Below are 21,888 nucleotides of genomic sequence, written 5' to 3'. Positions count from 1 at the left end.
GCTGTTAAAAGATTGGCTAGGGAGAAGCCGAAAGGTAGGCGCATCTGCTCAGGACCCAGCGGCGGCAAGGCCAAGGACTGAGCCACAGGGCCAGTAGGAGGCCAGGAGAGGGAGGGAGTCACCTCAACAGGATACCTGCTGCAGGGCAAGCCTCAGGGGATGACCTTCTGGACCCCAACCAGTGATGGGGAGTGGTCAGGCAGCTCATGTGAAAGCAGGGATGAGAGATACCATCCCATCTCCTTTCTTTTGCACATCTCTCTGCCTTCTGTTCTTCCTGAATTCTGGTTTGGCAAGGAGAATTCTGAAAATCTGTGCCAGAACTGGAGCATGGCTGGATCTTCCATAACTCTGGGTTGCTTTGCATCTGTTCCCCACCACGTTACTGATCCGTATACCGTGGTACCTTGGTTTCCGAACGTAATCCATTCCAGAAGACCGTTCGAGTTCCGAAATGTAAGAAAACTGACAATTCAGTACGGAAGCTGCCTGGCATGTTCTACTTCCGAAGCGTGCTTGAAAACTGAAGCATTTACGTCCGGATTTACGGCGTTCGAAAACCAAAATGTTCAAAAACGGAGACGTTCGAAAACCGAGGTACCGCTGTATGTGCGTTGTTAAAATGTTGCAAAAGCACACAACAGCAGCAAGAATACTCATCGCAAAGTATTGGAAGACACAAGATCTACCCACCCAGGAAGAATGGCAGATGAAGGTGATGGACTACATGGAACTGGCGGAAATGACTGGCAGAATCCGAGACCTGGGAGAAGAGTCGGTAGAAGAAGATTGGAAGAAATTTAAAGACTATCTACAGAAACACTGTAAAATTAAGGAATGTTAGAAGGATGCTGGAATGAAGTTATGTGGTTTTAGCAGTAATGTTACAAAGGAGTATGTAAAAATGGATTGTTAATAGGTGAGAATGTAAAGTTATAATATATTAAGATAAATTATTAAGATAAAAGTAAAAATGGAAAGGATTTGCTGAAATAACTAATTGAACTAGAATACAAAAAAGGGAGGTGTGAGGAGGTCAGGGAAACAAGTAAATGAAAGACAAGATATGGAAAGGTTGGTTTGTTTTTAATTGTTTTTACTTTTCTGTATTTTGTTTTTTTTCCTTTTTTTCTTTTTTTTCTTATTCTTGTAACTTTTTTGAAACTTTAATAAATATTATTTTTAAAAAAAAAATGTTGCAAAAGCAATAAATGTGCATCATCTCATTGAGATTCCTCCCCGTGCAGAGCAGGTGTGCCTGTGCGCTCCTTTGCATGGGTTCAGCACCACAGAAAAATGCAACCTGGGTTTTTCAATGGTGTGTACCATCACATCAAGTCGTATGCATTGTCACCCTGACATTCCTCTCCAGGCAGTGTTTCGCTGGTGTGCCCTTGCGCATGGGTGAAATGGCACAGAAAAAGCATCTTGGCTAAAATGGTGCGTACAGTCACACTGAAGAGCAAGATAGTGTCCTCTACTGGTACCCCAGATCACAAGTTTGTTCTGGGGTTGCAGGGCATGCTGTGTTGCATACACAGCTCTGTCCTCCAGTCGAGGGGGAGGAACAGCCATGGGCTGCCTCCCTTCCGCCTCAGGTGGTTGCCTCACCTTGCCTAACAGTAGAGCTGGGTCTTGCCTCTATCTCCTTTCACCTTGTACCAGTTTTTGGTTAAATTGAATTTGGGGGAGAAGAGCGATCACACACTTAAGTAAATGCAGAGGATCTGTGTGCTCATTGGTTACCTCATGACACAGAGGGATTTTGAGCCTATGACAAGGGTGGAGGACTTGTGGCCCTCCAGACTGGACTCCAACTCCCATCTGCCCCAGCTAGCAAGGCCAATGTTCGGGGGTGATGTTACCCATAGTCCACCCCTGACCTAAGGCCTACTAGTCTTTCCCTGCATACAGTTATTGGGATAGAGCAGGGGTCGGCAACCTAAGGCCCAGGGGCCGGATCCGGCCCAAACGCCTTCTAAATCCGGACTACGGACGGTCCGGGAATCAGTGTGTTTTTACAGGAGTAGAATGTGTCCTTTTATTTAAAATGCATCTCTGGGTTATTTGTGGGGCACAGGAATTTGTTCATTTCCCTCCCCAAAAATATAGTCCAGCCCACCACATGGTCTGAGGGACTGTGGACCAGCCCAAGGCTGAAAAAGGTTGCTGACCCTTGGGATAGAGTACAGGTGACTCCGGTTATGTGGGAGTTAAGTTCCAGACTCCTGCGTGCATAAGCAAAAAATGCCTGTAATTGGGGAGCATTCTCTAGAAAACCTCTAAACACCTGTTTTTAATCCACTGCGCCCCCTGTCTCTTCAGTGTGGAATAAATTCAGCAGCTGTATATATGCCTTAGGTTTTCCCCCCTTCTTCATCACTAAGCTTTTTCCTTGCTTCGGATTTTACCATTGGCTTTTTATTATTATTTGTGGGTTATATTGCTTTGTGATAATAATAATAATAATAATAATTTGTTTATTTATACCCCGCCCATCTGGCTGGGGTTTTCCCAGCTACTCTGGGCAGCTCCCAACCGAATATTAAAAACACAATACTACATTAAGCATTAAAAACTTCCCGAAACAGGGGTGCCTTCAGATGTCTTTTAAAAGTAAGATAGTTGCTTATTGCCTTGACATCTGATGGGAGGGTGTTCCACAGGGCGGGTGCCACTACTGAGAAGGCCCTCTGCCTGGTTCCCTGTAACTTTGCTTCTTGCAGGGAGGGAACCACCAGAAGGCCCTCGGTGCTGGAACTCAGTGTCCAGGCTGAATGATGGGGGTGGAGACGCTCCTTCAGGAATACTGGGCCAAGGCTGTTTAGGGCTTTAAAGGTCAGCACCAACACTTTGAATTGTGCTCGGAAACATACTGGGAGCCAATGCAGATCTCTCAGGACGGGTGTTATATGGTCTCGGCGGCCACTCCCAGTCACCAGTCTAGCTGCCGCATTCTGGATTAATTGTGAATGAGGATTTGAGCCCTTGTGTCTCCCAGGGAACCAAAGCTCTGGCGGATTGAGTGGATGAGACCAATAGTGGGTTCAACAGACGAGAGGGTAGTTTCTGCGTGTGTTGTAGAGGGAAGTGAGGGGCAAATGGGGCTTGGAAGGAAGCCCAACCAGGAGAAGGAAAACTCTGGTCCCAAACCTCTGCTGCCTTGCGGGGGTTAATGCAGCAGTTTGACTTAACCCCTTGAGGCACACTCCATTGTCTCTTGAGACAGCTGGATGCCAACAACTTCTCTCTTAGGTCCTGTCTTAATTATAACTCGGTTGGTTAGAGTGTGGTGCTGATAATGCCAAGGTTGCAGGTTTGATCTCCGAACAGGACAGGTGTATATCTCTGCATTCCAGGGGGGGTTGGACTAGGTGATCCTTAGGGTCCCTGCCAACTCTACCATTCTATGATTCTATACTACGGCACTCTGATACCAGTAGTTGTTCGCACACAGGGAGAATGCAAGTGGCGCCGTCTCGAGAGTGTATAAACGGGGCGTGCTTGCCTCAAAAAACAAGACAGCATGTGACTGTCAGAAATGGCATGCTAATTCCTACCCAGAAGTGGAAGCATCACGTATGACTTGGCAAAATTGTGCTCCGGGTTGATGCGTCCCCCCAGTTCCCTGCCGCTCTGCCCTTTACCTCCAAGGGTTAGTTGCTCTCCCAGGTGGGGAAAGAGGAGGGTTGCTGGTTGCCTGGCAACTGCCTCACATGCTCCCTGACCCAAAAGTGATGCTCAGCATGGAAGTGGCATAATGCGCAAGAGGAGGATGCTGCTGCTGCTGCTGCTGCTGCCTGCCTCGGACTCCCCTGCCAAGACAGCTTTCAAAGGAATCGGGCCTTCTAAACTGTGGTCTCTTAGCGTGCTATGTCAAGCTTGGCCTTTCTCCCAGAAGAAACTGGGGTGGGGGAAATCCCTTGTGGTTCTTTCATGCTCCTCCACTCCCAGTTATTTTATTATTTGGGGTTTCTTCCTCTTCTTCTTCTTCTTCTTGGGCCTTTCTGAGAAAGGCAAGAGTGAAGAAGAATGCTCTTGTCTCCGCTCGTCAAAATCCCAGGTGACGGTCAAGCAGGGATGGCGTGTGAACTTCTGAGGCATTGCCGTCTTTGAAAAGTTGCCCTGGCCCCGTCAACAAAGCCCGGGAGAGGCTGGGTGCTGGCAGAATAACATCAAGCGACCCCCAGGCTCACACAGAGAGAAAGAGAGAGGCTGGTCTTCCCATCCAGTGGCCAGAGGCCATCTCCATGGTGACGACAGGTGACCAAGGTTCCCCTGCTGTGCAGGCGCCAATGTAGGGCTGTGGTTATCTCTAGACAAGTCGCGGGAGGACAGAACGCCTGCTCTGTTTTCCAGCTAGCCCAGGCTGCCGTGATTGTATCCTCTCTTGCCCTGTAGCCGCCCCAACTCCTTGCGTCTTCCCAGTCTCCCGAATCCCAGTGCTGGGTTCACACATCACGAGAAGCAGGCCAGCTTGAAACCGTGGCTTCCAGATCAATTGCAACAAGCCAGCAGCCCTGACTTATTGCAACGTGTGAACAAGGCCATTGCAACGAGACCAGATTTCAGAATGCTCCTCTGCATCGCAGGCCGTGGAAAGGAGCGTGGATCAACGGCGTTGACCGCAGCTTTGCAAATTGTGTCTCAGGCAGACTGGATCCAGTTCTACGGAGACATGAATCCACTGGAGTATTTATTTCTCTTTTTTTATATATAAATATTTATTAAAGTTTTTAAATATCAATGCACAAATAATAAACAGTCTTACTTCTGTCACAAACCTAATTTCATCACTTCTTTGGACTCCCTCACGTCTCCCGCTCCCATTTACATCGTTAAAAGTTTTTTCCAGACAAATTATCAACTTGTTTACAATCTCATGTCCACTCATTCAAATATAATCTGGAGTATTTATTTCTCAGTCAGAGCACACCAGCACTGATGCCCACCCTGCTGGCTCTGCAGGCCCTCACTGTAATTTCCCAGAATGTCCCGAGGCAACACTACGTTGGGCATGCTGGGGCATTGTGGGAAATTAAAATGGCAGTTCCCAGCCATGCCCAGGTCTTCGTCAAAGCTGGGACCTGCCCTCTCTGGTAGACTCCAGATTCTAACATGTTGATTCCTGATTTACACAGAATCTTAATTTAGTGGTTTACTGTATTTTGGGCTTTACACAAGAGGATCTTTCATTGGATTCCCTCCACATATATACACCCACTTTGCACATTTTAGAATTTGACCAGATAGAGATGCCTGGAAGACTGTATTTAGCCCTCAGGGTTGAGGTTCCTCACACTTCTTCCCGGGAGCCATAGTTTCTTAAGGGTGCTGAGAGTAGTTTGGAGACCCTTATTCCCCTCCCACAGATGCACTTCTCAGAGTGGTTTATCAATCCCTCTTCACAGAGAGCTCTGGGAATTGTAGCTCTGCGAGGGGAATAGGGGGTCTCCTAACAACTCTCAATTCCCTTAAGAAACTGAAACTCCCAGGGGAACTTTGGGGGAAGCCATAGCTGTTTAAAGAGATATTGCAGTGATTTAAATGTTGTTATTATTATTAATCATAATTAAAGTTAATAGTAACTTTATATTGTGATTTGCAACCAAACACAGAGACAAAAAAGACCCACATAGATACATTAAAACCAAGAATAAAAAGAAATACATTCACAGAATTCACAGCTCTTACCATCAGAAAGTTATTCTTGATGTTTAGTCAGAATCTCCTTTATTGTAACTCAAAGCCATTGGTTCAGGTCCTGCCCTCCGAAATGGGGGGGGGGGGACCAAGCTTGCTCCATCTTCTAAGTGACATTACAAATACCCGCCCGTTTCTAAAACGCCACAGATTTTTAAGGCCAAAAGCCTGGTTATAGAGAAAAGTTTTTGCCTGGTTCCTAAAAATATAGAATGATGGTGCCAGGTGAGCCTTCCTGGGGAGAGTGTTCCATAAATGGGGAGCCACTGCAGAAATGGCCCATTCTCATGTTGACACCCTCTAGACCAGCCTCTCTCAACCTGTGGGTCCCCAGATGTTGCTGAACTACAACTCCCATCAGCCCTAGCTAGCAAGGCCAGAGCTCAGGGATGATGGGAGTTGTAGTCCAACAAAATCTGTGGACCCACAGGTTGAGAACCACTGCTCTAGACCTTTCGTGAAGGGGGCACATGCTGACCATTTGGGGAGACGCATTCCTTGAGGTACTGGGGTCCTGAGCATAAATATATGGTGTGAATGTTGCCACTGTCCCTTTTCAGCTTGCTTCTCGAATCTGGAGCACCAACCAGTGAGAAAAATATGCTTGTGAGTAAAAGCTTGAAAGGATGGGCAGGTTGCCTCCGATCAATACATAAAGCTGAGCCTTGCCTCTCGCTGCTTCTTGGGCTTCAACAGCTCCTTAGGATTGACAGGTCACGATGTTGCAGTGGCCACACAAGCCACAACTAATGGAATCTTCTTTCCACACAACTCCTAAAGATGTCACAGCCCTGTCAGGATGCAAACCTAGCAACCCTGTTCCCCCTTGGCTTCCTGGCCCACACACCCCAAACATTTTCCAGCTTCCTCCCACATCTCCCTGTCCCTATATTGGGTCTGAACCTTATCAGTAATTCCTTAAACCTTTATTTCCTTGGTTCCTGGGACCATTTCTCAGCGCTCTGCCTGCCTCACTAAGTAGGGCCTGTGTGAGCTTTTAATCCCTGCCAATTTCCCCTTCCCCCATAGTAGCATATACGCTAATGGCTTTGTTCCCTAAGTAGCTGGAGTGTTCATGAATGACTTTCCGTAACGTGACACCAGCTCAGCCAATCAGTGTCAGAGACTTTGCCACAAAAAAAGCACAATACGATGCAGATAAAAAGCGAGTTGCAGGTTTAGGCTGCTCTGGAGCACCTAAACAAAATGTCAAATTGCCTGCTGGCCTCCACATCTCTTCCCCCTCTGAATATGTTTATGGAGACTCAATAGCAGTGGCTCCCCGCTTGTGGAATGCTCTCTCCATGGAGACTCGCCTGGCGCCTTCATTATACAGTGGTACCTCAGGTTAAATACTTAATTTGTTCCGGAGGTCCGTTCTTAACCTGAAACTGTTCTTAACCTGAAGCACCACTTTAGCTAATGGGGCCTCCTGCTGCTGCCGCGCTGCCGGAGCACAATTTCTGTTCTCATCCTGAAGCAAAGTTCTTAACCTGAAGCACTATTTCTGGGTTAGCGGAGTCTGTAACCTGAAGCGTATGTAACCTGAAGCATATGTAACCTGACATACCACTGTACACCTTTAGGTGCCAAGCAAAAGCGTTCCTCTTTAACCAGGCCTTTGGCTGATTGGCATACAATGCCCTTATAAAATGTGTTGGGGAGGCAAGGGTTGTTTTTATTATGTATTCTGTGTTTTTATGTTGTGTTTTTATGTTGTGAACAGCCCTGAAACCTGCAGTATACAAATTGAATTGTAATAATAATAATAATAATAATAATAATAATAATAATAATAGGGAGAGAGGGGCAGAGAGGAGCCCAAAGAGCCCAGTGTGGCAACTGCAACAAAGCAAAAACTATGGTTCCTCTTAGCAATCTGGACCCCTCCCCACCTCAGCCCTCCTTTGCTCATTCACCTACATCCATTCCATCGCTCCTCGGCCGTGATTGGTTCAACTCTTTGAAAAAGCATCTGTAACGGGGAGAAGAGAAACGTGGGGCTCGTTAAAGCGAGCCCCGTCATGTCCTTCCCTCAAACTGCGCTGGCCACTGGGCCTCACTGCCCCTCCTTGTGCTGAGCTCTGGGGCCCTCCTCTCCGAGAGGGTCTGCCTTTGATTTCCAGCCCTCCTTTGTTCCGGAGCCTCTTTCTGCACGCACATCCTTTCCTCCGCCCTCCCGACTCTCAGCTGGGACACAGAGCGCGGAGGAAGGGCTTTCTCCCACTCCGGTACCAGGTTGCTGGCTTGTGAGGCTGTGCTGTATTTTTAATTGAACTGTCTTTTCGGGGAGATACATGCCTGGCTCCGCATTCCAACTGCTTGGTGTGCGTTAGGAGATCCAGCTGTAAGGCAGCGTAGATGCATTTGCAGCTCGGAGGAGGAGAGGGAGGCTGGGAACTGATGGATGGACCAGAGGAATAGTGTGTGTGTGTGTGTGTGTGTGTGTGTGTGTGTGTGTGTGTGTAGGTTTCGATTATCTGTGCCACTTCCGTTGTAGTTATAAGGATAACTCCAGAGAGGCTGCCTTGTTTTAAGGCTTTCGTCGCAACACCAAACAGCAGCACCGTGGCACCTTCAGAGGGGAGCAGATTTATTGCAGCATAGCGCACATCATCAGGGAGCTTATGCCATAATAAACGTGCCATTCCACAAAGTGCCACAGCGCTCTGGCTCGTTCAGATTTCCCTTCCTTCCTTCCTTCCTTCCTTCCTTCCTTCCTTCCTTCCCACTAACTTTTGCAAATAAATAAGCAAGCGGATGTCGAAATACCAATGATCACCATAGGACACTCAACAGGAAGGGAAAGCAATCTGGGACTAAAAAAGGAAGAAAACCTAATTTCTGCAGATATGCACGCCAGGCAGGGGGAAAGTGCAGCTGGCCCCCTCCTAGACCCGTGGCGAAGTTTTGCACCTGCCGGGCTTTTGGCGACAGGCCAACAGTAACAACCCTCCTCCTCCCCAAAAAAGGACCAAAATACCCTTTGGGAAAGGCTCTCAGCTCAGTAGCAGGGCACAGGCTTTCCACGCAAAAGGTCCCAGGTTCTGTGTCCAGGTAGGGGAGAGTACTGCTTCCTAGGAACATAAGAAGGTTGTTCTGGATCAGGACCAATCCAGTCCAGCATCCTGTTCTCACAGTGGCCAACCAGATGTCCTAATGGGAAACCCACAAGCAGGACCCGAGAGCTCTCTTCTCCTCTGGTTTCCGGCAGCCGATATTCAGAAGTGTTTGCTGCCTCCAGCCGTAGAGACAGAGCACATCCATCATGTCTAGTAGCTATTGACAGCCTGCTTCCCTGTAAATTTGCCAGCGCTTTTGCAGCCATCCATGTTGGCAGCCATCACATCTTCCTGCAGAAGTGAGTTCCATAGTTTAACGACGCACTGCACGAAGAAGTCTTTACTTTTATCTGTCCTGAATTCTTCTACATTCAACTTTGCTGGCTGTCCGTGAGTTTTTCGTGTTTTGAGGGAGAGAGAACAACCCTGTGTGTGATACCCTGGGAAGCTGCTGCCTGTCCGTGTCAACAGTACAGACCTAGATGGACCAGTGGTCTGATTCGGTATATGGCAGCTTCTTGTGTTCTTGGGTAGAAGGCAAAAGGGCATCACAGCCTTTCCCAAGGAGATGTGGCTTTTGTTTATGAGTGTAGTCAGCAGTTCTTTGTTGTTGTTTAGTCGTTTAGTCGTGTCCGACTCTTTGTGACCCCCTGGACCAGAGCACGCCAGGCACTCCTGTCTTCCACTGCCTCCCGCAGTTTGGTCAGACTCATGCTGGTAGCTTCGAGAACACTGTCCAACCATCTCGTCCTCTGTCCTCCCCTTCTCCTTGTGCCCTCCATCTTTCCCAACATCAGGGTCTTTTCCAGGGAGTCTTCTCTTCTCATGAGGTGGCCAAAGTCTTGGAGCCTCAGCTTCAGGATCTGTCCTTCGAGTGAGCACTCAGGGCTGATTTCCTTCAGAATGGAGAGGTTTGATCTTCTTGCAGTCCATGGGACTCTCAAGAGTCTCCTCCAGCACCGTAATTCAAAAGCATCAATTCTTCGGCAATCAGCCTTCTTTAAGGGAAGAACTTTAAGCAGTTCTTAGTCAATGGCAAATTTTGTGGGGGATGAGCTGCTTTGTGGGTGAATGTACACTTGTGGTCTGTGTTGACAGCAATGAGACTGTGTGTGGGCTATAAGCCCTGGCAAGCAGCCATACAGTCCATGAGTGTGTGTTTGCACATCTGTGGCATGGAGAGCACATATAGTGAAGGGTTCCTGTGTGTGCAAGCAGAGAGGGTGTTTGCATCCTGGCTCCCACCCAGACCCCTTACTTGAGAGTAAGAAAGAATCACAGAGTTGGAAGAGATCCCAAGTGCCATGTAGTCCAACCCCCCGCAATGAAGGAATCTCAGTTAAAGCATGATGGATAGCCACCCAACCTCTGCTTAGAGGTATTTACTGAGGCAGAGAAGACTCAGCAACAGTTGATGATTTCCTGCAGCTGCTCTACTCAGGCTAGAGGCCAGGGAAGGTGAGGCCAGCCAGGCGAGAAGCAGAGGTCCAAGTCTTAAGGAGTCAATGTGCAATTCATTGGGGTTTTTAAGCAGATGTTGCAGGGCCAATCTGTCATGGGTGCTTTAGTTGAGATCCCTGCATTGCTGGGCATAGGGCTAACGACTCTCGGGGTCCCTTCCCACTCTACAATTCTGTTAGTCATTGAATCCCAAGATCAGGGCAGGGAGACCAGAACTACACAGTAGTAACAACACTGTCCCAATGAGATGGCACACCCACCCGCCAAGCTTTTAAAGACTGGGCAAAGCACATTCTTTTCCAAGACTCTCTTGCTGTGCAGGATTGCTGACCTTGTAGATGCTCACTGCACCAGGAAGGATGTACAGTATCTGTTTCTTCACAGGAGGGCCTCTGGGCCTGGGCCACCAGGTTGTACCTGCCTTTTCTGACTCTGCTTGCTCTATCCCTAGCGGTGGGCTAACACCCTTTCCAGATTCTGTTGCTGCTCTCCTTTCCCCAGGAGGGAAGGAGCGTGGTGGGAGTCCTGCTTCTTCAACCGAGGCAGCCAGATCCTGGCAGGGAGATATACCTGCCTCCTCCAGCCTCTATTCCCCAGCCTCAGCTCCTCCTCCACGCCAACCTCGTGTTCCCTCCTGTTCATCCATCCCGGCGATACCTTGGGACTTGCGGCATTTTGCATGCCAGTGCTCAATTGGCTGCTGCCCATCTGCTCCACAGTCTGGGTGTCAAGGGCGACATACCTGTGTGCTGTGTGCAAATGTTCGTGCAGGTGTGGGCACATCTTTTGCGGCAGGCAGGCGTAGCTCGCATCTAGCCTGCGGGCTTCAGCAAAGCTAGAGGATGACTGGTCGGGTTCCAACCCAGCCAGATACATTTTCTTCCCCCAGTCAGGGTGTGCGTATGGAAAAGAAAAGAAAACATTCCAAGAAGTGGCGAGGAAAAAGGGTGGGAGCATCATTATCATGTATAATGTTTTATTATGTTTTTATATGTGTTGGAAGCCGCCCAGAGTGGCTGGGGCAAGCCAGTCAGATGGGCGGGGTACAAATAATAAAATTGCTATTTTACAGTGGTACCTCTGGTTGCGAACGGGATCCGTTCCGGAGCCCCGTTCGCAACCTGAGCAGAACGCAACCTACGTCTGCGTGTGCTGCGATTTGTTGCTTCTGCACATGCGCGTGACATCATTTTGAGCGTCTGCGCATGCACGAGTGGCAAAACCCGGAAGTAACCCTATCCGGTACTTCTGAGTCGCCGCAGGATGCAACCTGAAAATGCTCAACCTGAGGCGTCTTTAACTCAAGGTATGACTGTATTATTATTATTATTATTATTATTATTATTATTATTATTATTATTATAAAAAAATAATAAGAGCCTGCTGGATCAGGCCAATGGCCCATCTAGTCCAGCATCCTCTTCTCACAATAACCAACCAGATGTTTGTGGGCAACCTGCAAGCAGGATCTGAGCCCAAGAACAACCTTCTTCGCTGTAATTCCCAGCAGCTGACATTCAGGAGCATTGTTGCCTCTGACCATTTAAACAGAGCAGAGCCATTGTAGCTCATAGCCATTGACAGCCTTATCATCCATGAATTTGCTTAATCCTCTTCTGAAGCCACCTGCATTGGTGGCCATCACCGCCTCTTGTGGCAGCGAGTGCCAAAGTTTAACTATGTGTCACATAATGAAGTACTTCCTTTTATTTCCCCTGAATCTTCCAACCCTCCGGCTTCATTGGATATCCGTGAGTTCTCATGTTTTGGAGACAGGGAGAAGGATTTTTCTCTGTCCATTTTCCCCATGCCATGTATAATTTAAGAAACCTATATTGGTGCTGCCTCTTAACTCAGCTTTTCTCGAAACTAAAGAGTCCCAAACGCTGCAAACCTTTTCCGTGGGAGAGTCACTCCATCTCCACGACTGTTTTGGTCGCCCTTCTCTGAACTGTGGATCTCCGGCACACAAACAAGGGATCCTGATGCCACTGGCCATACAGATCTGCTTTGTGCGTGTTTGCAGGGGCAGCGCAGGGGTGCAATCTAACCGCCTTAAAATATTCCCTCTCAAAATTCAAACACCTGAAGCGGCTCATTAAAAAAGCAATTGAAATACACACAAAAACCAGCAACGACCACACAAAGAAGCATAACCACACCGAAGGATAGCTCAAGTCGGTAGAGCATGAGATTCTTAATTTCAGGATCGTGGCACCACGTTGGGTGAAAGATTCCCGCATTTCTGGGAGTTGAACGAGGCGTTCCTTGTAGTCCCTTCCAATTCTATGATTCTGTGATCAGTTGGGTGGGGGTGCAAGACCAGCATCGTGGCAACAGCAGAACAGAACAGACCAGCCCTCTTCATTCTTCCCAACCATGCAAAAGAAAAAGAAATCCAAGACACACACAAAAAATCAGTAGTGCCTCAAAAGGTCAATAGCAAGGAGGTCAAGAGAAAACCCCAGGGGGGAGAGAGCTTGAAAGCCAGAGTGCAAAGGTCGGGAAGGAGCTGTTCTGTGTGCTTTCTTCCCACCCCTTGTTTAATCCCTGAAGTTGTGGGGACACAGAGCAGGCCTTCTCGTGTGCAGGCAGGTTTTTACGGGAGGACACAATCTGCACATGCTCAAACCATCCGGCATGCACAGAATTGCCCTGTGCATGTTGTCTGTGCGCCGCACGGACATGATTTCCAGCAGATTGCGGCGGAGCACAGGGGAGGAAGAACGGTGACGCGGTTCAGGTTGTGCTGGGGAAAGGTATTAAATATAGCCCACCGGCTGGGTGATAACAGCATCTTTGGGTGATGTTGCCAAGCGAGCGGAATCGAGACTCCCCTTAGATCTGTAGAGTTGGTGGGAGGAGTGCACACATCACTCCTGAGCCCCAAGACATGCTCAATGCAAAACCTGCATCTTGTCAACATCCCTAGCTGAAAACACACAAAAGCAGGTGCTCTCGCTGTTCGGCGGCGCAGCAGAGAACTGCAGAAACCCAGAGTGGTTTTATCACTGCTGTTCTCCGCTGCCTTCCTAATAGACGTCAGTTGTAAAGAGCAGACAGATTCCAGATGGAGCTGCAGCAATTGCGGAGCGGTGCTTGGGAGATATTGTGTCGGTGCAGGGTGGGGGGGGGGATGGGGAGAGGGAAGGAGGGGGAAGGGTGAGGAGGAGCATCCAGGCCAGAGAGCTGAGGAACTGCAGGATCAAATGCTGGAAGGGACAGATCCTGGGCCTTGCAACCAGATTATAGGAGCCAGAAATATCAGAATATAATCTCTCTGCTGTTTTAACAATGAAAATGTTTGGAGGAGGGATGCAAAAATACAGCTAAGGATGGATGAATCTGTCAATTCCAGCTTCTCTTTTTTGTTCCAATCTGATAAGCACATTTTTTTGCAAGCAATTCCCCCACATTTTTGTATGCTTCTCCCCCACAAAAATATGCATTTTTATGGGCAATACTCCCTACCATGAGCGTTTTTGCCCACTTTGGTTCGAGAGGTGCACAGTTTGAAGGATAGCTGCGTTTCGGCTCATATAGTGGTTCAAGAAGTGCAAATTAGGCTGCGTCTCATCAAAATGCAAACAGCAACGAATTTCTTCCCCTGCCCCTGCCCCTACCCCCGCCATCCGTAGCCAGGACACCACTGCCGACTTCGTATTGACTCAAAGAGAGCACAGAATGGGTGGCCGACCCGTGCTTGCTGGTGCATGCAAAGCCTAGCTGCATCTTTTCTTTACCAACCTTAGCTGTGCCGCTGAAAATAATTCTGGCGTGCTAGCCTGGGACTTGGGGAGGGATCTAGATAATTGGCTTCCTCTAGGCACACCTGCAGCTGGATGGCTGCTACCTTCCCAATCGCCTTGCCCAAGTCCTCGAAGGGACTGCATCACTTCTAAGTGGAGTGTTTCACGAAAAGGTCCCTGCAATGAGAAAACGAGCTTAGCGTGCAGGGGCTGGCCTTTGTCCCTGATGTGCTATGCTTGTTCCTTCGGGGTGTTGTTTGCTTTTTAACCGGGGGAGCATTCCGAAAAGGAGTGTAGTATGAAATGGTATGGATTGTTCCACCACCTCCTGCTGTTGTGAGTCCACACATACACACACACACACACACACACACACACACACACCATTCTCTTGAGGCTGATTGCTTTACATCTTGCCAAATTTTCTCCCTGGTTTTTTGGGGAGTGGGTTACAAGAGAGACTCCATTCTCTCCCTTCTTTAAAGTCAGAACGTTGCACCCAGACCAGAATAACGCTTTTTACAGCGGTGAAAGAGCAGTTTGTTGTTGTTGTTGTTGTTGTTTACCATCTATCCATCCAGCTATCTGTATAGTATAATGGATACTGCCTATCCATTATGTATGTACACACCCACGTACATATATAATTTTAAGCATTCGCCTCATGTGTTTGTTTATTTGCTTTTAAAGCACAGGCAACAGGGGAGACGGGCTGGGGGAGATACAAGGTGGAAAGGTGGAAAGCAGGGAAGAAGAAAATCCATTTGTTTGAACCCCCCTTGTCTTTCTCTCTCTCTCTCCCCGCTCTGCACAGATAACAAGGCCCAGCCATGCAGTCCTTCCGCGAAAGGTGTGGTTTCCATGGCAACCAGCAGAACTACCAGCCGGCATCTTCGCAAGATTCATCACGCCTGGAGAATTACAGGCATCAAAGCCAGGCAGGGCCGCACTGCGAGCGTCAGAGGATGGTGGCGAAGGAGTACTACGGCCAGCAGCAGCCGCCGCAGCCGCCGCCGCAGCCCCCCCTGCCTTACCAGGGGTACGGGGAGAACAGCACCGTGGAGAAATATCACCGGGGGAATAAGCAGCTACGCAGCCAGCAGCTCCCAGGCCGGCCGGCGTCCTTCCCAAATTATGCTGTCCAAGAGAACAGTCCCTATCCGGCCCGTTATTCCGGAGAGGAAGGCCTGCAGGCCTGGGGGTCACCGCAGCAACAGCCGCCTCCACCTCCGCAACCCTTGCCGGGAGGGGTGGCTAAATATGAGGAGAACTTGTTGAAGAAGACAGCCGCCTCCTCCGGCACCAGGCAATACCACGAGCAGGCCCCTCAGCTCCCCTTCCGAACTCACTCCCTGCACCTCCAGCAACAGCAGCAGCAGCAGCAGCAGCCCACCTTGACCTACCCCAAGCTCCCGAGGCAGAAGATCCAGAATGACGTGGCCTCCCCCATGTCGTTCCCGCAGGGCGCCCACTTCACCCAGCATTCCCAGTCGTTCCCGGCCTCCTCGACGTACACGTCCGTCCAGAGCGGGAGCCAGGCCGCGCATTCCTACAAAAGCTGCAACGCTCCCTCGGCGCCACCGCAGCACGAAAGGACTCTGGGGAATGCCGCCAGCCTGCCCTCTGGGCAGCGGGTCCAGGGCCTACATGGCTATCAGCCGAACCGAATCAGCTACGACCAGCAGCAGCAGCAACAACAACAACAGCAGCAGCAGCAGCAGTCCATGCAAGGAAGACACCATGCCCAGGAAGCCCTTCACTATCAAAACCTCGCAAAATACCAACATTACAACCAGCCGGGACAGAGCTACTGTCAAGCCGATGCCCCTGTGCGGACTCCAGACCAGTATTACCAAACGTTCAGCCCCAGTTCCAGCCATTCCCCGGCTCGTTCGGTTGGTAGGTCTCCCTCGTACAGTTCGACGCCTTCCCCGTTGATGCCCAACTTGGAGAATTTCCAATACAGCCAGCAGTCTCTGAGCACGGGGAACTTCCCAGCCAGCCTCTCCGACCATAGCCATTTTATGCCTTTGTTGAACCCTTCGCCGACCGACGGGGCGAGCCCGGATGCCCAGCCGCCCGCCAACTGCAAGAGCATGCCGAAGGAGAAGATCCCCGAGAACCTCTTGTCGGATCTCAGCCTGCAGAGCCTGACGGCGCTCACCTCCCAAGTCGAAAACATTTCCAACACTGTCCAGCAGCTTCTCCTCTCCAAGTCCACGGGGATGCCCCAGAAGAAGGGCATCAAGAACCCGCCAAGGACCCCTGAGCTGCCCAAGGGTCAGCACTGCAGCCCCGAAGGCAACAGTTACTCTGCTGAGCAGGCAGGGACTCCCCTTTCAGACCCCCTGAGCACCCCGCAGTCGGTCCACGCTGAAACCCAGGATGGGGATTACCTGAGTGGATCTGAGGAGCAGCTGGAAAGGAGCTTCCTCTACTGCAACCAGAGCCGCAGCCCAGCTCGCGTCAACAGCAACTCCAAGGCGAAGCCCGAGTCCGTATCCACGTGCTCGGTGACTTCTCCGGACGATATGTCCACCAAGTCGGACGATTCTTTCCAAAGCATCCACACCAGCTTGCCGCTGGAGAGCTTCACCAAGTTTGTGACCAATGAGAGGGATTGCCCCAGACTGCTCCTCAGCGCCCTGTCTCAGGAGGAGCTCGCCTCTGAGATCATCGGTTTGCAAGATGCTATCAACGAGAAAGCAGACAAAGGCTGGGCCAGCCCCCCTGCTCCAAACAAAGACCCTGACAAATCCCCTTTCCACTTAGAGAACCACAGAACCTGCCTGGATTCCATAGTCAAAAGTCCGTGGTCCAATCAGGGGGACTCAAATGCCCTCGCTGAGCCCTTGAAGTTGGACAAAGCTCTGGGGGGGAATAACGGGAAGAATTTCACAGAGGAAGTCTACAACAACTCTCAGGTGGCGTTTACAACAGCAGAGACGAAAAATACCCTGAAAACGACCAGCTCCGTGGGCTACAATTCCAAACCCAACATCTCGGCTGCCACTTCCAGCTCCGAGGCCACGAGCTTCAGCTGCTACTCAAATGCCACGGCCAATTCGGTGGGTTCTGAAAATGCCATGGAGAACTTCGACTGGCCAGACGAAAACCTCAGCGATACGTGGAAAGAGCTGGGGTCGAGCCTCCAAGGATCAGACCTTTCCAAGAGTTTGTTCTCTGGCAAACTGAGCGAGACGTCCGAGGAGAAAAAAAATGCTTGCTGCCTGAGTCTCTGCGATGCTGAGCAGGCGCCCCAACAAGCAGAGGGCTTCAATCAGCCGCAGGAGGCAAGCAAGGGAGAGAATCTGACTTACGACGAGGCCACCAGAGCAGACAGTGAGCGATGGCTGGAAGACACCACCAGACAGTCCTGCTCAGGAGGAGACTTCAGTGAACTCCCCATGATGTCCTCTCCAGACCTGAAAGAATCTGATTTGGAACCTGAAGAGTACTCCTCTTTGTGTGAACTAGCGGCTTCTGAACAAAAGTCTTTGACCTATGATGCTTTTACACCTAAGCCAGCAGAGAACGCCCCAGCCCTCTCCCTGCAAGACACGCCAGGTTCAGCAGAAGAAATGGCAAACGCAGCCGAGAAAGAGAGTGCCACTCCTCCTTCGCACTTATCTGATCAGTCCGTTATCCTCTTGGGCCCAGCCGTTGGCACAGAGACAAAAGTAAAAAGTTGGTTTGAATCTTCCCTGCACCACTTGAAGCCTGAGGAGGAGGTGGTGGGAAGTGAAAACGCCCTTCCAGATAAGGCAGAGACGCTGGCAGCTTCGCTGGTGACTAACCAAGGCTCTCTTGAGCAGGTGCCAATAACCTCAGAACCAACATCTAGGGGCAAGAGCCTTCGCAGTAAGAAGGTCCACTGCAGGCTGTCGGGAGGCGAGGAACCCGTCCAACCCATGTCAAGCCCATGCACGGGCAACCAGGCAGCTGGCATGGTGGCCAGCAAATGCCCAGGTCCAAACAACCTGATTGAAATGCCAAGTAAGAGCGCCCATGGCCAAACTCCCCGGTTTCCAGCAGAAGGCTTGCCAGCGAGGATGTGTACCCGCTCGTTCACTGCGTTGACTGAGCCCAGGATGCCAGATCCTTTGGAAGGTGCAAAAGCCTCAACCCCTCAAGAGAAGTCAGGCAAGAAGACAGCGTGCGTCCTGAAACAGAGAGCCGCTTTCAAGGCTAGGAAGGCCAATGGCAAACCTTCTCCAAAGCCCAGCAACTCTGCTTCCCCTCCGGTCTCAAATTTGGTACAGAGCGAAGACTCTGGTCACAAGGCGAAAGAAGCCGATGGCGTTGAAACGGAAGCGAAAGACCAGCAGTCCATGATCCTTCGTTCCAGGACCAGGACCCAGGAGGTCTTCTACAGCAAGCGGAGGAGAGAGAAGAGCGCCATGGATGCCGGGCTCAAGGAGGGCAAGCCACCCAAGAAGGTTCTGCCAAACAACCACTTCCCTGGTTCCTTTAAGGTCAGCCCCCAAAGTAGGTCTGAGAGGGAGAGCAAAAGGCTGGCACTCCCAAAAGCCAGGCCTGGAATGGGTGGCAAGGTGTCCGAGCAACCGCTTCACAGCCTGAAGAGGAAGTCGGCCTTCATCCCACCGGTTCCTGCGAAAAAGAGGAACTTGGTCCTGAGGAGCAACAGTCACAGCGGCAGCAACGGGAAGGATGAGAAGCCGGAAGCTTCTGCCGGCCTGTTCAAGAGGATGCCGCTGGCCAAAAAGGCGAAAGCTAAGCTGTCCCCTAAGAACTCCTGCGAAGTGGTGCTCAAGTCCCCTCAGGCGAAGGAGAACCCCGATGTCTGCATCAAGATCACCTCTCGGGCCGCCTTCCAGGGAGCGATGAAGACGAAAGTGCTTCCCCCACGGAAAGGCCGGGGCCTGAAGCTGGAAGCCATCGTTCAGAAGATCACCTCTCCCAACCTGAAAAAGTTTGCCTGCCGAACAGCCACCGTCTCCTTCACTGTCCCTGCTGCCACCTCCCACAGTAATCCCCTCAGCCCGTCCCTGCCACCGGAGAGGGAGCAGGCCTCAAAGAATGCAGGCGCAGCCCCAGCGGCGGGGGAAGCCAGGCCATTAAACCAGGCCTTGTCACAAAAGGCTCCCGCCGCTCCAGCAGCCGAGCAATTATGCAGAAGCCCGAACAACAGATCCTTCAGAGGAAAACTAATGAACAGTAAGAAACTGTCCTCCAACTGTTTCAAGGGTGAGGCCTATTCATCTCCCGAGACGTTGCAGCACAGCGGTGACGGCATGGCTGCCAGCGGCACCGGCCTGCTGCCCAAGAAGAGGAACCGAAAAGGGAAAGTGGCAGCCTTCCGAACGGCCAAAAATAGCCTGGAGAAGTGCCCTCACCTGAGCCCCGCTCTGCTTTTTGCATCCAGAGAAAAGGCGGTGGCTGCAGCAGCGGCAGCAGCAGGGAAAGGCGAGGAGGGACAAAGGGAGGCGAAGAAGCCAAAGGCCGAGGACAAAGGCTTCAGCAGCGCCGAGAGCTCCGAGGGGAGGTCCTCGCAGGCCCAGACCAGGGCCCAGAAGCAGCGGGCCAACCATTCCAACTACAACGGCTACACCAAGAGACAAAGGAAGCGGCTCAGCCGCCGCAAGGCCCCCAGTGTGCCCTCGAGGTGCAAGAGCAGGACCAAGAGGCGGCACCCGCAACAGGCTCCCCTGCTGAGCCCGGCCGAGCCCGAAATCCGGCTCAAGTACGTCTCGTGCAAGCGGCTGCGGTCGGACAGCCGGGCGCCCCCCTTCTCGCCGTACGTCCGGGTGGAGAAGCAGAACGAGTTTGTCACCACCTGCACTGTCGTCAACTCTCCCGCCGAAGAGGCCCGGCTGCACAATAGCGAGCGCTCCTCCTCGTCTCCATCTGCCCAAGCCGGGCTTTCGGGGGCCGCATCCCTCCAGCAGCCGCGGGCCGCCCTGCCTCTGTCGTCTGCCATGCACCTCGGCCCGGTGGTCTCCAAGGCCCTCAACGCCACCTGCCTGGTCTGCTGCCTGTGCCGGAACCCGGCCAACTACAAGGACCAGGGGGACCTCTGCGGGCCGTACTACCCTGAGGACTGCCTTCCGAAGAAGAAGTCGCGGCTGAAAGAGAAGATCAAAGTGGACGGGCTGGGCGAGGAGCCTCCGTCTCCGGCGGAAAGGCTGCTCAAAGCGACAGATAATAATTGTGCAACTAGTACGCCGGGTGGAAAGCCGCCAAGGTTGGACAGTGGCGCTGACTCAGCGAAACAGAGCGCTCTCCGCTCCAGTTCGAGGGGGATGTTTAGGAAACTACAAAGCTGTTACTGCTGCGATGAGAGGACAGAGGGAGAGGAGGCGGCGGTGGCGGCAGCAGCAGCCGCAGCCGCAGCCGCCGAGAAGCCCAGGAGGCACGAATGCGGCAAAGCGGAGCCGCCACCTCCGGACCCTGCCGGGGACACGCAGGAGCACTGGGTCCATGAGGCCTGCGCTGTTTGGACAGCTGGGGTTTACCTGGTGGCAGGAAAGCTCTATGGACTGCAGGAGGCAATAAAGATGGCTGCTGACGTGGTAAGAGTCCGCCCCTTAGCGTAAGCTCCGCTTAGAGCAGGCCACGGGCGCAGGCACCGACAGAACCGCCTGCCGTACGCCAAAAGCCAACACCTCTTTGCAAAAGCAGGAATGACAAGGTTTGGGGTTGCAGGGCTCTGGGGAGGTGGTCAGGGCATCCTAACCAAGAGGCCAAAGCTGTATAATTTTGATGTGTTTGGTTGGGCATTTGGTTCCTACTTGGAAGTTACGGGGGAACCTTTCCTGGAAGAAGCACAGTAGCCCAGTCAACAGTCTGATCTGTCTCACCCCAATGCTGCCTCTTGGCCAACTGTAAATTAGTCCTAGAGGGTTGGAGGGCCCTTGGCTGCTTTTGCCGTCAGTCTTCTTTCAGTCAGGTTTATTTTCATGGCTGGGAGTGTCTCAAAAAGGATGTAAGGAGAACGCTTCTTCATCAGATCAAATTCCAGGGGTCTCCACATTTGCTTTGGGTAGTTCCCCATCTTTTCCCAGCAGACAATGGGGCCTGGGTTTCTTGCTCCCTGCAGAGTAGATGTGCCCCTTTTTATACCCACTGCTTAGCGAGAGCAGCATACTGGGGAGGAACAGGGTCCGTGTGTTTGCAGCAAGCGAATATTGCGCCCCAGCATAAGATGGAGCCTGGCGCCATTTTGAGCAGAGCAATCTATGCCTCCCTGTTTTGCTGTTCGTGTTTAAGAAATATGGTTACTCCGACAATGACACCCCCAGAGGCTTTCCCTGCATTCAGTTTCTAGTCACCGCCAGTGATGATCCGGTTACTGTATTTATGGGCTGCTGCCCAAAGACCTTTGCAGCGGCTAATGCACCTGGAAAGCAGAAGTGTGGGCCTTAAAAACAATTGCCTTCTCTGTGCTGCTTGTCCCCAGCATTTGGTATACAGGGGTATACTTCCCTTGTACATGGAAGTTCCATTTATCATGGTTACCAGCTCCTGGCAGCTCTATGTTCTGTGCATTCCTTTCATTCATACAAAAGCCACCCAGGGGTCAGTGAAATCTGTGTGCCAATTATCCATTTGTACAACAGGGCATCCTCATTTTCCTAGCATCCAAACAGTGATATGTTGCTGCTGCTGGGAAGATGCCATTTGGGGGTTTTGCTGTGTGGCCTCATCCCCTTCCTGCCTTCCTCTACTTATGAAAGCCAAATGAGATGTTCCAAGGGATCTGTGGTTGGCACCCAGAGCAGGACCTCTGTGTCTGATGGAAAGAGGCAACAGGACGCAATGTCATCACACTCAAAGTTCTATGTCTGCAGGGGAGCAGAAGGCAAAGGATTGGGAAGAAGGACCAGGTTACCATGGTGCCATACACCTTTGTTCACTGGGGAGAAGAGGACATGAGGTTCCTTGCCATCCAC

The 21,888-nt window shown here is 51.2% G+C and overlaps 1 protein-coding gene across 4 annotated transcripts in view; it reads left to right on the top strand.

The window, feature by feature from the left end:
• Positions 1 to 21,888, top strand: part of RAI1 (retinoic acid induced 1) — a 208,427-nt gene that overhangs the window by 179,434 nt on the left and 7,105 nt on the right. For 3 of the 4 annotated variants that reach the window (XM_081839493.1, XM_081839494.1, XM_081839495.1), the window contains one exon: positions 14,790 to 20,508. In XM_081839493.1, the coding sequence (XP_081695619.1) occupies positions 14,806 to 20,508 (5,703 nt within the window). In that variant the 5' untranslated portion in view covers positions 14,790 to 14,805. Of the gene's footprint in view, positions 1 to 12,942; positions 12,970 to 14,789; positions 20,509 to 21,888 lie in introns of those variants that run through there. The other variant, XM_081839496.1, reaches the window with a different exon arrangement.

Source organism: Podarcis erhardii, assembly GCF_964252035.2.
Source record: "Podarcis erhardii genome assembly, chromosome: 14".
NCBI classification, from domain to species: domain Eukaryota; kingdom Metazoa; phylum Chordata; class Lepidosauria; order Squamata; family Lacertidae; genus Podarcis; species Podarcis erhardii.
The sequence above is the reverse complement of the archived record's forward strand: the minus strand, read 5'-3'. Positions and strand labels throughout refer to the sequence as shown.